This window comes from Bufo gargarizans, chromosome 9 (assembly GCF_014858855.1).
Source record: "Bufo gargarizans isolate SCDJY-AF-19 chromosome 9, ASM1485885v1, whole genome shotgun sequence".
NCBI lineage: Eukaryota > Metazoa > Chordata > Amphibia > Anura > Bufonidae > Bufo > Bufo gargarizans.
This window is the reverse complement of record NC_058088.1, coordinates 73,866,844-73,879,497: the sequence shown is the minus strand read 5'-3', so window position 1 is coordinate 73,879,497 and position 12,654 is coordinate 73,866,844. Positions and strand designations below refer to the sequence as shown.

Below are 12,654 nucleotides of genomic sequence, written 5' to 3'. Positions count from 1 at the left end.
GCCTCATCACTCCCCCTTTTCAGAAAGTGGTGAAGGAGGTGTAGAAAACCCACTTACGCTTAAATTTAAGCACAATGCCATTCAAAAAGTCACAAACTGGAGGTTTGGCACTTTTTTATGCCAGTTTCTGACATAGTGGATCATAATAAATTTTGAAATATACAATATAAAATAGGTTTTCCTTCTCTTTATATATTTATGATATGATTTAATACAGCTATATAGATAAGGTTGTCTTAAAAGAGTTGCCCAAGATGAGAAGCGATGGGCTGATTTTATAAACAGTTCCTTTCTTTTCCATGGGTGGGATCTGATGTGATTACTCAGTCCCATTCAGTTGAATAGGCTTAGTTGCAAAACCAGACACGCCCTATAAGCAAGACTGTCTGTTTCTGATAAAAAAACGCAGCAAACAATGTTTCTATTCTCATACAACCCTCTAATGTTCAGATAAAGAAACTATCATGTTATCTTAGGTGTGCCTGGTTTGGCTTGGCTTTTAGAATTCAATAACTTATGCTATATTTGCCAGTTTAACTGTCCTGATGACAACTTTCTCTTAACAGTTTTCTTAAGGGTCATGGACCCTGAGTCAAGAGTTCAGCTTGGGCCCCCCTTTCCTCATTGCTTTGTGGCCAGGGGTAGGGGAGCACATAGCCTTCATGCTGCCTGGGGCAAAAATTGAAATAACACCCCTTCCTCCCATACCAAATTCTTGACCTAACCCCTTCCCTCCAGCCAGAGGTGTAACTTGACTAGCATGCACTTTCTATAATACCAGTGTCTTCTTATGCAGCACAATGGTCTAGGGGTCCCCTCAGGCTCCTGGGCCCGGTAACGAATGCTACCTCTGCACCCCCTATAGCAATGTCCCTATTCTTAACTAAAAAGAGTTTGCCAAATCGTGGCCATCTATTAACTTGTGAAGATGCATGTATTGTAAAATTATTTTTATGTAAGCTGAAATCTTGACAAAAAGTGCTTTATAGAATTGATAATGTTATATTGTTGTATTAATGCTGTCTGTTTTTTTTTTTTATGACTTTTATATGAATTCATAAATGTATAAACCAAGTTTTAAGGAAACACACAATAATACACTGGACACCAAACCATAATTTGTACAATACAAGATTGGGTATGATAAAGATCAGAACTTACTTCACTTGTTTGTGGTATGCTAAGTTTTGGCAATTTGTTCTTGCTGACCGGTACATTGACCTTTCCATCCAATATTGCTCCAAATGGTTGGCTGTTATATCCATCTTCAATTTCTGTTGGTGGCTTTAATTCAGGGGAGTCATTTGGTACTTGGTCCTGACCATCCATTGGCCTCACATACGCAGTAGGCTTTTGCTGAACCATATTTGTCTTACTGTGAAGTCCTGGAGGAAAGTTTTGTGAGGAAAGGCCATTGCCTGCCAGTAAGAGTGATGTAGATGGGAGAGGAGATACAGAGCCATGCAGTGAAAATTCTAAATCAACTGGTGACTTAGAATGACTATTTTCTTTGTAAGAGTGTTCTCCGCTTAATGTCTTTGAGTGATTATGTCTTCTTAAATGAGAAGAGGAAGCTGCTGGAGCTGGCTCATCAACAACACTTACACTTTTATGCTGGTCATTTTGGCAGCTGTATAGGTCTTCATATCTTATCTGTGACAGATCAAGTGAAGAACTGTGTTTGGACCGGCTTGGTTGACTGCTGGCTTGACTGGACTGAGTACAACTAGGATTATGACCACTAAGAGGCCAGTCTGTTCTTGATTTTCTAGTTGCTTCATGCCCCAGAGTAGAAATTGGTACCAGTCCTGAAGGTGGAGGCATTGAGGAGGAGGGATGGCTACTACTTTGGTGGCACTGTGCCACCCTATTTCTTTGTTCTGGGAAAAAGGTCTGCTCGTTCTTTTCAACTGGTGTTTGAGGAACAGAGTTCTTGGGAATTCCTACAAGATGACTCTGGTTGGAGTGATTGGTTAATAGATCTTTCATTTCATCATAATTTCCTAATGTGTTCTGGAGTCGGTTTGCAAGAGCGTCTCCTTTATTTGTCTGCATTTTAAAAAGAAGGAAATACATTTGTCATTTTCTGCATTTCTAAATTCTTTAAGGCTAGGTTTACATCTGCAGTGCTTTTCCGTTTTCTCATCAACTATAATGGGGTATGTTGGGTTTCTGTTCCAATTTCTATCCCTCTGGTGGACAAATTACCAATGCATTCAGAGGTATTTTGTCCTGCTTTTTGCTCCACCACAGATATAAACCTAGCCTGACCAACATATTTTCAAGCTGCAATGCTCCCTCTTTATAAAACCCTCGTAAAACCAGATTATAGGGATATACATTCAAATGAATGAATTTGAATACAGTATTCAAACATTAAATAAAGACCTACTCTGCATCCTACATACACACAGATTTACCATAGAGGTTATGTAAAGAGGTTGCATGGTATCAGAATGGACTTCCTGATATTTTTTTAAATCTTTAATGGAAATCTGTCACCATGATATTGGACTACTATCTTCAGTAATACATGAGTAGTACTGTAGATAAGGATAGTGCTGAGTGAATCGAAGTATCCGAAGTGGTCTTTGATCAGAATTTCAGGGAAAATTCGATTTGCCCTGAAGCTGAATTTCCTTATGCTTCATGGTAATGAATAAATTTTTCCTGAAATGGGTTAAAAAATACATTCTCACCTCATGAGTGCAAAGAGGCCGGCACGGCTGTCTTGATTGAAGATCCCGCAGGAATCTTGTGCGCGGTGATGTATGATGTCACCACACCAGCAAGCACGATGATGTCATCATACACCACACAAGATTTTGTGTGGGATCTTTAAACAAGATGGCCACGGTGGCTTCTTTGTGCTCAAACGGATCAGGTATGTATTATTTTTTTTTACTCCTGAAAGGCCTAATTTTTCATCTCAGATGCTGAGATCAGCGATGATAATGGCATCTGAGGGGTTCAATAACAGAGGAATGCGCAATCGCTATTCCCCTTCATTGCACCTCTAACTTACAAAAAAATGCTCTTTGTGACCAAGTAACTGGTCACAAAGCTAATTTATTTTTGAAATTCGGCGAAGCAGCTGAATCGAAGTTTCCACAACTTTGCTCATCTCTAGATAAAAAAACAGGAATTTTTCCTGCCGCTCCTTAGTCCTGCACTGTTACGGTTCCAAGCTTCACTGAAGTAGTGTCGGACTCCTGTGCATGCACACGAGTCCTCTCCACTGCAGTCCTGTGATATTTTTTTTTTAGCAGTTTTCAGTGCTGACAGCTGGGGAACAGAGGCCAGTAAGAAAATAAAAATGTCAATCAAGACTTATGTGCAGAAGTACTCATGTATTACTGCAGATATTAGTCCAAGATTATGTTGACAGATTCCCTTTAAAAGCCAAATGCCAATCAAACAGTTCTGTAGCTGATGGCAATCCCAAAACTCAAGAGCAAGTGAACACAATGGACAGTAAAGTACGGAATTCAAGAGTCCCTGGCTTGGAGTTTGGAGAATGCCATAAACAACAGAAATGTTAGATTAGCAGTTGGCTTATTAAAACCAGGCAAATGATTATTAAAGGGATTGTGCCCAGATTATCAATGTTAGCTTGGATGGGCTCCAACTCCCAGCTCGATAGTGTGAACGCTCTGTCATTATCAATGTTTTCCTGCACGTCATCTTAATTGTAGTGGTGTGGTGTAATTATAGTTTCTTCTCCCATTCCAATGGCCTTTTCAAACAACTGGTATGTGGGGATGTCAGGAGTCAGACTTTCACTGATCTGATGCTGGCGACCTATCCTGAGGATAGGTCATCAATATCCTGACACTGCCACAACCCTTTTAAGTCCGCTAGTAATCTATACAATCTCTGTAAACTCTGTAATTTTCATTAAGATATTAATAAATTGACCTTTTTGTATATTAGACAATAAATAGGTTACATTTTCTGGCAGCAAGCATAGCTACAACCATTTCTATTTCAAACCCTGGTAGATTTGCCCCATAATGCCCCAACACCTTCAGGAAAGAACTTTTAATATTACCTAATAGAGTCATAACGGAGTATAGGAAAAAAGGCTGCATACTGCAAACAGTCCTTTAATGCTCGGTTAGGGTCATTACCTGCAGCACTTGCTCTCATTAACTTCTTATCAGACATTTTGTAATGCATTCACCTAAATAGAACCTGTCACCAGAAAAGGTGTCAGCAGACATCTAGTGATATAGGTAAGCATAAAGGGGGAGATTTATCAAACTGGTGTAAACTGGCTTAGTTGATTCCACCTTTTATTTTCCAAAGGAGCTGTGAAAAATGAAAGGAGGAATCTGATTGGTTGCTATGGGCAACTAAGCCAGTTCTACTTTACACCAGTTTGATAAATCTCCCCTGAAATGTATATCACAGGGTAGATAATAAAACTGCACAGATTTTGTAGAGAAAATCTCTTTCCTTCATGCATGATGCATTCGCCACTGACCTTGCAGACACTATTAAAGGACATATTTAAGTACTGGCCTGCTAGGACCTTACTTCAAAATGACGTCACCATAGAACTTGCAGTGAAACCTCTGAGATGACTACCTACAATTATATTAAAAAGTGGCCTTCTAGGGGTGGGTATGCATTGCACATGGTGGGCCCTGAAAATCTGTCCCAAATAATCCAGTCTGGTTAAGGGAGTTCCTGGAAATCTGTCACAAGAAGTCCAGTCTGGTTAAGGAAGTTGTCTTCTCAGAGGGGAGGTTTCACTATATTTCTGCACGGTGTGCCTGACTCTCTCTGTGTGTCTCTCAATGGGAAGCAGAAAAGTGTAACAATGGGAGGTAATTGGGATAAGAGGGGAAGGGGACGTCATAGGAGAACTCAAGTAACAGATATAATCATCCAACTTAAAAAGGAGTCAGGGAGACCAGACTGTAGCCATATGAGATATTAATTTTAGCACATAGATCTTAAGTCCCCCATACATATTAGTGTATCACTGACCAAACCCGCCGAGAATGACAGGTTCGGCTGACAGCTTGATGTGCATGGAGAGCTCCCAACCCTATGGATGGTGTTGGGAGAGAGAAGGGTCAGGTAGGTTGAATTAATATTTTCACCCAATCCTTATGTTCTCCCAGGTGATAAGCTTCAGAGATGTCTGGCAGAGGCTTTCTCCCTTCTCCCCACAGTTTTGAGGAAGTTGGGATATACACCTGTCAGCTGAAGGGCCATTCTCCTGCCTTTAGTCTTGAGAGAACAGACATTAAGAGGATTAGTAAGGCTACTTTCACTGATTTCTACTTAGTACTGCTATTGTCTATCAGTTAAAATCGCCATGCGATGAATATAACTCGAAGTATAGTACTGCTATATTCCATATTCGCCAAATATGGACTATAGCAGTACTAAGTAGAAATCACCATGCGATTATTTCGTGTTATATTAATCGCATCGCAATTTCAGCTTCGCACTGCTATATTCCATATATGTGTATTTTACGAAATTTCCTACTATTGCTCTAACTTCGTCTTTTAGAATATTCGTAATATTCTAAAAGACGAAGTTAGAGCAATATTACGAAATTTCGTAAAATACACATATATATTGTAATTTAGCTAATATACTGCTATATTAACTTTTTTTAACAGTGTACATATTTTACAAAGCTTAAGTTCAGAAGAGGGAAAAAAAATGAAAGAAAAAAAATGATTATAGCACTATATTAGCTAAATTACTATATATATGTGTATTTTACGAAATTTCGTAATATTGCTCTAACTTCGTCTTTTAGAATATTCGGAATATTCTAAAAGACGAAGTTAGAGCAATAGTACGAAATTTCGTAAAATACCATTGCCTTATACTATTATACTAGAAAAATCGCAACAAGCGATTAAAATAATCGCATATTATTCGCGAAAAATTGAAATAATTACGAATATTCGATTTCGACGAATATAACACGAATATTCACTCGAATATTCGCGATATATTGCGAAATCGAATATGGCACCTCTCGCTCATCACTATTCAATTGCAGATGAAAGCAAGCCTAAATGAAGATAAATGTGGTGGCCCCACATCTGCGTTGGTCCCGCATTGCTGAGAAAAATTATGTTATATGCAAAATAGACTCTAGGAGCAATGGGGGTGCTGCTGCCACACCTAAAGGCTCCGCTCTATCCGGAAATGCCGTGCTCTATCCATTTTGATTGACAGGGCCAGGCGTGATAGCATTTTCACAGGCTGGCCCCGTCAATTAAAAAGCAGAGGGCACTGCACTTGCAAAGAGAGCTGAGCCTCTAGATGTAATGACAACCCCACCGATGCTCCTAGAGGCTCATTTTCATAAATGAAAACATCATTTTTCTCAGCAATGAGGACACATATGAACATGGGACCAACACAGATGCCTTCAGCTGCCAAGTGAATATGCAACAGGTCAGCCAGTGTCATAGGTACAAATCTGCTGACAGATGCCCTTTGAGGAGGTGAAAGCCTGCTGGCCATGCCCAGTAACACGGGATAATCCAGTGCTACTATGCACAATATGTTTACCCTAAACATTTTATGTTTTTATATTTTTGCTATTTTTGAAAACAGAAAGGTGACGGCTCCGGCTTACTACTATGTGTGTCATTATAATAATCATTTCATTAATCAATACATAGGACTGTCAAACAAACCATAACACTGTCCAATAATTACAATGATCACATCGGCGTGTGGTGGTGATTGTACTTCTATGTAATTACATCATCTCTGTGGATCTACCCAACATTAAAAGAGAGCAGCATATTTACAACCTACAGTTGAGAGAACAAGGGCAAGAAATCATTGTTACTTACTAACAGTCCATAGGTTTTGTCATTTTTAGTGGCAGAAATTACATTTAGCTAAGCCAAGAATAAGCTCTTTGTTTATAAGCTGTCTCCTTCAACAGGGTTGCACAATGTACCATTTGGGAAACAGCCAAACACAGGCTCCCTCTATTCAGCCTCCACGCTGAAAACAAGAGGATACTATTGTGCTGGGAACATAGCGAGAGGACTTATGATGCACTTTTTAAACACTTGCTTATTTGTTCTGTTCCCTGGAACACAGTTTAACTCATTATCACAAAGAAAAACAACCACCAGTAAAGACTCAAGCTGGTTAGCTCCATGATAAGAGTTATGGTGAGTAAATATTTCGAGGGCAGTTTACGCTGTTGCACCTGATCTCAGCTATGATAATAGTACGTTTTGTTTATGACATTACAGGTGCCTAACGCACGACTGGGGTAAACTTCACTGCTATTTTTCCAACATAATATAGACTAGGAAAGAAAGCAATCTGGTGGATAAGTAGTGCAGAAATATCTCATGCAACAACAAAAAATAAAGATTTAGTAAAACTGGCAAAAGTTTGCATGCAACTTTGCCATGGTGCAGTAATGGTGTAGCTTGCTGCTGCACCACTACCACACAATGAATTTATACCTTTAGTATAAATCTGATCACAGCAACATCTGCATCAGATGTAGATTATTTAGTTCACCCCAAAAATGGAATTGAAGGGTATATTTACCCTAAAATACAATTTTACCCTGAAAAATCATTATACTGATTGTATACATTACTTATCTTGGAACTAGATTTAAACAGAACTGTAGGCACAAGCTGGATTCACAATTTTACAGACTTCAGACCTGAAAACTGTTTAGAAAACAATGGCTGAGTAACAATCTCTGCTCCAGAAGCCAGGGAAAGAGGTAGGACAGGACATAGCCCGAGAGCTGTGACAAATTCACTTGAGAGACAGAAAGAGACTTGGCTTGAGAACTAATCATTGAGATCTGTGCTCTACTTAAATCTTGCTGTGAGATTGCTCAAGGCGGGTCCTAGATTACTCTGTGCACATTGTGAGTATTCTTGTTTACCCAATTACTCTTTGCATTCTTGCATGCCACTGTGTTTGTCCTCTGACTGCTTAGTGACCTTTCTCCTGCCTCTGTACCGATGTCTCTCTTGGCTCTGACTTAGCTTGTTAGTGTTTTTGCTATTGGATACTGTTTTGGCTTTGATTATTGACCTTTTTGTTTTTCACCATGGCTAGTACAACACTACACAATCATCCTGCTAGCAGCTACCTGATGTATGCAAAATAGGATTACATACCACTTGCAGGGACCACTCAGGGTTAATTAGGTAGGCTCCCGAGTGAGAACTCTCTTATCAGGCCGGCTCTTATCATGTCGGCAGGACAAGTTTGCCAGCTCTTGCTGAACAGGGTAGCTAGAACCAATTCTGGCAATGGACAGGTTACTTGTGTCTCATCAGTTCCATCACACTATATCACACAGTTATTTCAAACCTTTCTGTAGACTAGGAAAGAACAAGTTGCTCCTTTGCTTGGTCACCACTCCATCTTCTTTCAAAAGACATGGACAAAGGTCGCTGATTGTACCAGTGGGGTTAGCAACATTTAGACCTCAACTGTGGATGCTGACCAAGAATAACTTAACAATGTTAGGCTCCATTCACACCTCAGGTGTGAAACTCTGGTATGGCCGTTCCGGCAGACAAGCAGAGGATCGGCTGGACACAAACTGCAACATGCAGTGGATTGTGTCCAGTCTGTTCTCCGTTTGTCTGCCAGAGTGTGTACAGATCCTACATACTGTATATATTTAATGGGGTCGAAAGAGATTACATTCAAATCCAGCAGCGAGGGATCCAGAAAATTTGGGCAGGCTGTTCTCTTCCAGAACAGCCTACCAGAATTCAAACTGGAGATGTGAAAGTAGCCTTAATTGTTGGAATGCTCCTTTATGATGCATCAACACAGGAAATAATATCATTTGTGAAAATACCCTTCAAGCAAATCTGTCAACCCCATTCTGAACTATTATCTACAGTAATATGAGTATTACAAAACAGAAGGAGTCCAGGTCTCCATTTTTATTTTTCTATTTTTTACTGCCCCACCGTTCCCCGGCTGTCAGCACTCCAAGCTGCAAAACAAAGTCCAGAATGTTGTGTTATGCTGACACAATGGAGAGGACTCCTACGTGCATGCCACCAATCATGACAATGTACTTCAGCTCAGCTTTAAGCACTGACACAGAGCGAATGGGAGGCAGTTGGAAAATACAAAAATAGTGGATTCTTTAGTCTGGATTCCTTAGCTGCAGTGATACTCATTTATTGTTTAAGATAATAGTCCAAGATTGTGGTGGCAGATTCCCTTTAAACTGGTATTCCCCCTATTCTCTGAGATAGGATGCAACACTCATGAAAGGTGACTCGTCCTGCTTGCTACATATTTTTTCATGCACCTGGCATACTCAGGCAAGTGCCAGGGCCGATTGCTCCTGGGGGGCCCACTGAGCTGCTATGAGCACTTCCATCAATGACACTGCTGTCATTTCACTTATGCAGTACACCTCTGTTGGGCCCTCTAATAGTCACATGAGGCCGGCTGCTGCAGAGCTTCAGACATGCCCCCTCTGCACAAGATGTGCTGCCTGAAGAGAGAGACCGCAGGGCTGGAGCAGAAGTGTGAACACAGTCTGTGAGTCTGCACTGTGACTGTCTCTTCTCTGTAGGACAGGAGGGTGGGCAGGCTGAACTCTTTGAGTTGCTGCTGGATGCTGTATACCAGCAGCTTCATGCTATTTGGTTGTTTTACTGCTCATAAAGTCAAACTCTGACTGATAAAAATGTTCACATTTTATGTATGATTAAATAACTACAAGAACTAAAAGCCTAATACCAGTGAAAAACAAGAATCCTTCCAATCTGATTGATCAGGCTTACCTTGTATGGCTCCCCAAACAGATTGAACCCAGAGGCAAATAGGTCTTCATCCTGCTGTACTTCTTGAGTTCTTCGTTCCCATTCTTTTCTCTTGAGGGCATTTCGGTCTTGTTCATAGTGACTAGTAAAGACAACAGAAGAAAAATGAAGCAAGCTATTTGTAACATGTCACTCATATTGTATGTCCTAACGCAGGACTGTCAACCCACATTAGGCTAGGTTCACATCTGCGCTGAAGGCTCTATCAAAAGCCTTGCATAAAAGTCACACAGAATAGCTCAAAATGTCGCACTATTTTGTCTGTTAAAATCATAGGCTCCCTGACGGAAGCCTAATGGACCCCATTATAGTCAATAGTTCATTTCTGTCATATGAAGGAATTCTTGCATTGCCCATGCTTAACCAAATATTTTATAAAGAAAAATTATATAATAAATTTACAGTATTCTATGGTTATTCTCATAGTTTTGACACTATATGATGCACTGGATGAGGGGAAACATGTGGGTTTAGATGGGAAAAGAAATGCATGACTTCAGAATGTTACGAGGTTGTCTCTACAATGGTATACTCATTGTTACATAGACATTGTTTCGCATGCACTATGGTTCATGTAAGACCTTGATCTATATGGAAATCACTAGCTGTTATTAGATTGTCTCACTTGCATAACCTATCACTCATATATACAATAACACAAATGACATCACACTCAAAACAGTCAGACAACTAAAATGTAGTTAACAGATATTTTAGTGCCAGAATTAGAATTTTTGCTAATTTATGCTATACTTGGCACTTTTCTAAGAACTGGGTGGGGAAAGAGTGGGAGGAGATGGGGCCTACAAATGGATTATCACTAGGGCCGGAGTCAGCACCTGGTATACTCAGGCAAGTGCCGGGGCCCATTGAGCTGCTATGAGCACTTCCATCAATGACACTGCTGTAATTTCACTTACGCAGTACCCCTCTGTTGGGCCCTCTAATAGTCACCAGAGCTCCTGTTCCACCCTTCTATATCCTATTGCTGCCCTGCACAGACTTCCTGCCACTACTTCTTGCATGAATTCCCCTCAGAGCCCCTTTCATCTACTTGCTGTGTCCACCCCTCCTGTCCATCCAGGGCCCCGGGCCCCTGTCTCACTCCTCTGCCTCTCATTATGGTGGTATCTGAACCGCATAAGGACCTTCTAACGTTACAGTGTCATGTGACTGTGCCCACCACCACGTACTGTGCCCCCACCCCGTACTGTGCCCCTAACCCCGTACTATGTCCCTTTATACTCTGCATTGTGCCCTCTTACCACACCCTGTACAGTGCCCCTAGTCATTCCCTATATTGTGCCCTCTTATACCCTTTTATCCGGTCACTGTATGGCGGTGTTATCCGGTCACTGTACAGAGGTGTTATCCGGTCACTGAATGGCGGTGGTATCCAATAATGTTATGGCCATAACTGTATCCTTTTCCTGCCCAAGCCACCTTTTTTAGACCAGGCATGAGTGGCGAAAATTTGCAGAATGCGGTGCTAAGGACCTTTGCGCCACAATCCGTGTGAGAAATGCGCCTAATATAGACATATTTCTATTTAATAAATTACCCCTAATTGTATTATTATTCGGGGGTAAGGCTAATATCTTTATATTATATAGATTCTAGTGTATTATACTGTGCCCTGTATTTCCCAGTAGAAGATGATCCTTGGGAAACACAGTCCTTATCCCTGACCACCAGGACCAGGTAGTGTTCTGTCAGTACATGGCAGCCTTCCCTCTCCACCCCGCTGCTCCGCTGTGTATTGGTGCTTATTCAAACACTAGGGCTGGGTTCACATCACATTTTTGCCATCTGTTTAATATATATAAAAAATGTATACGTTAACAGATGCCTCAGACTGATGCCATACAGTGGCGTTCATTCACCATACAGTTCCATTGTAAAAAAACATATATGTTAACGTATGCATTTAGTACTGGACTCTTCAGAATACAAAAATGTGGAGTGCTGCACATTTGTATACATTAAACCGATAGGAAAAACGTGATTTGAACCCACAGGTGGGGGATGGGGTGGCGGGGGACATACTAAAATTTGCTGTGGGACCAGTCAGTTCTAGCTACATCACTGCTCAGCTCCTTCTCTCCTCCAGACCCAGCCCAGTGGTGATGTCATGATGTGTGTCTCACTGCTGCAGCGGTCCAGAGGAGAGAAGGAGTGCAGGGAGATGAGCTGCAGTTAGTGAATGACAGGACCGCCAGCAATGATAGGTATGTGAGGGGGCCACTGGGGGGTCATTACACTCTGAGGGCCCCTTACACAGTATAATGACCCCCAGTGCTCCCCATTTAGTATAATGATCCCCAATGACCCTCAATTCTGTATAATGACCCCCAGAGCCCCCATTCAATATAATGACCCCCCAGTGACCACCATACAGTATATTGACCCCCAGTGCCCCCTCCATACAGTATAACCCCCAGTGTGGGGGCCACTGGGGTCATTATTTTGAATAGTGGGTGACTGGGTGTCATTATTCTGAATAGAGGGCCATTTGAGTATACTGTGTGTGGGGCCAAAAAATGCCTCAAGGGGGCCCACTGAGATTTATCACCCAAGGGCCCACATGAACCTGGAGCCGGTCCTGATTATCACTAATAAAGTAAAACTATTGTCATATAGAACATAATACCTCCTTCCCTGAAGTAATTTTCATTTTGCGTTTCTTGTTTTCTATCTTGAAAAAAATCATCTTTGTATGATATGCAAATTAAGCAATAAGGTGCCCAGTGGGGCATTATTTTCTTCCAACAGTGCCCAGGAACACCCCCGTCCAGTGCCCAGGCCCCTCAGGCCCACCCTC

At 41.2% G+C, this 12,654-nt stretch overlaps 1 protein-coding gene across 1 annotated transcript in view; it reads right to left on the bottom strand.

Moving 5' to 3' along the window:
- The window catches only part of AFF2 (AF4/FMR2 family member 2), a 614,371-nt gene that overhangs the window by 413,674 nt on the left and 188,043 nt on the right, over positions 1–12,654 (bottom strand). The window contains exons 2-3 of the mRNA XM_044306720.1: positions 9,795–9,915; positions 1,162–2,049 (exon numbers count right to left, since the gene is read on the bottom strand). Of these exons, the coding sequence (XP_044162655.1) occupies positions 1,162–2,049; positions 9,795–9,915 (1,009 nt within the window). The remainder of the gene's footprint in view (positions 1–1,161; positions 2,050–9,794; positions 9,916–12,654) is intronic.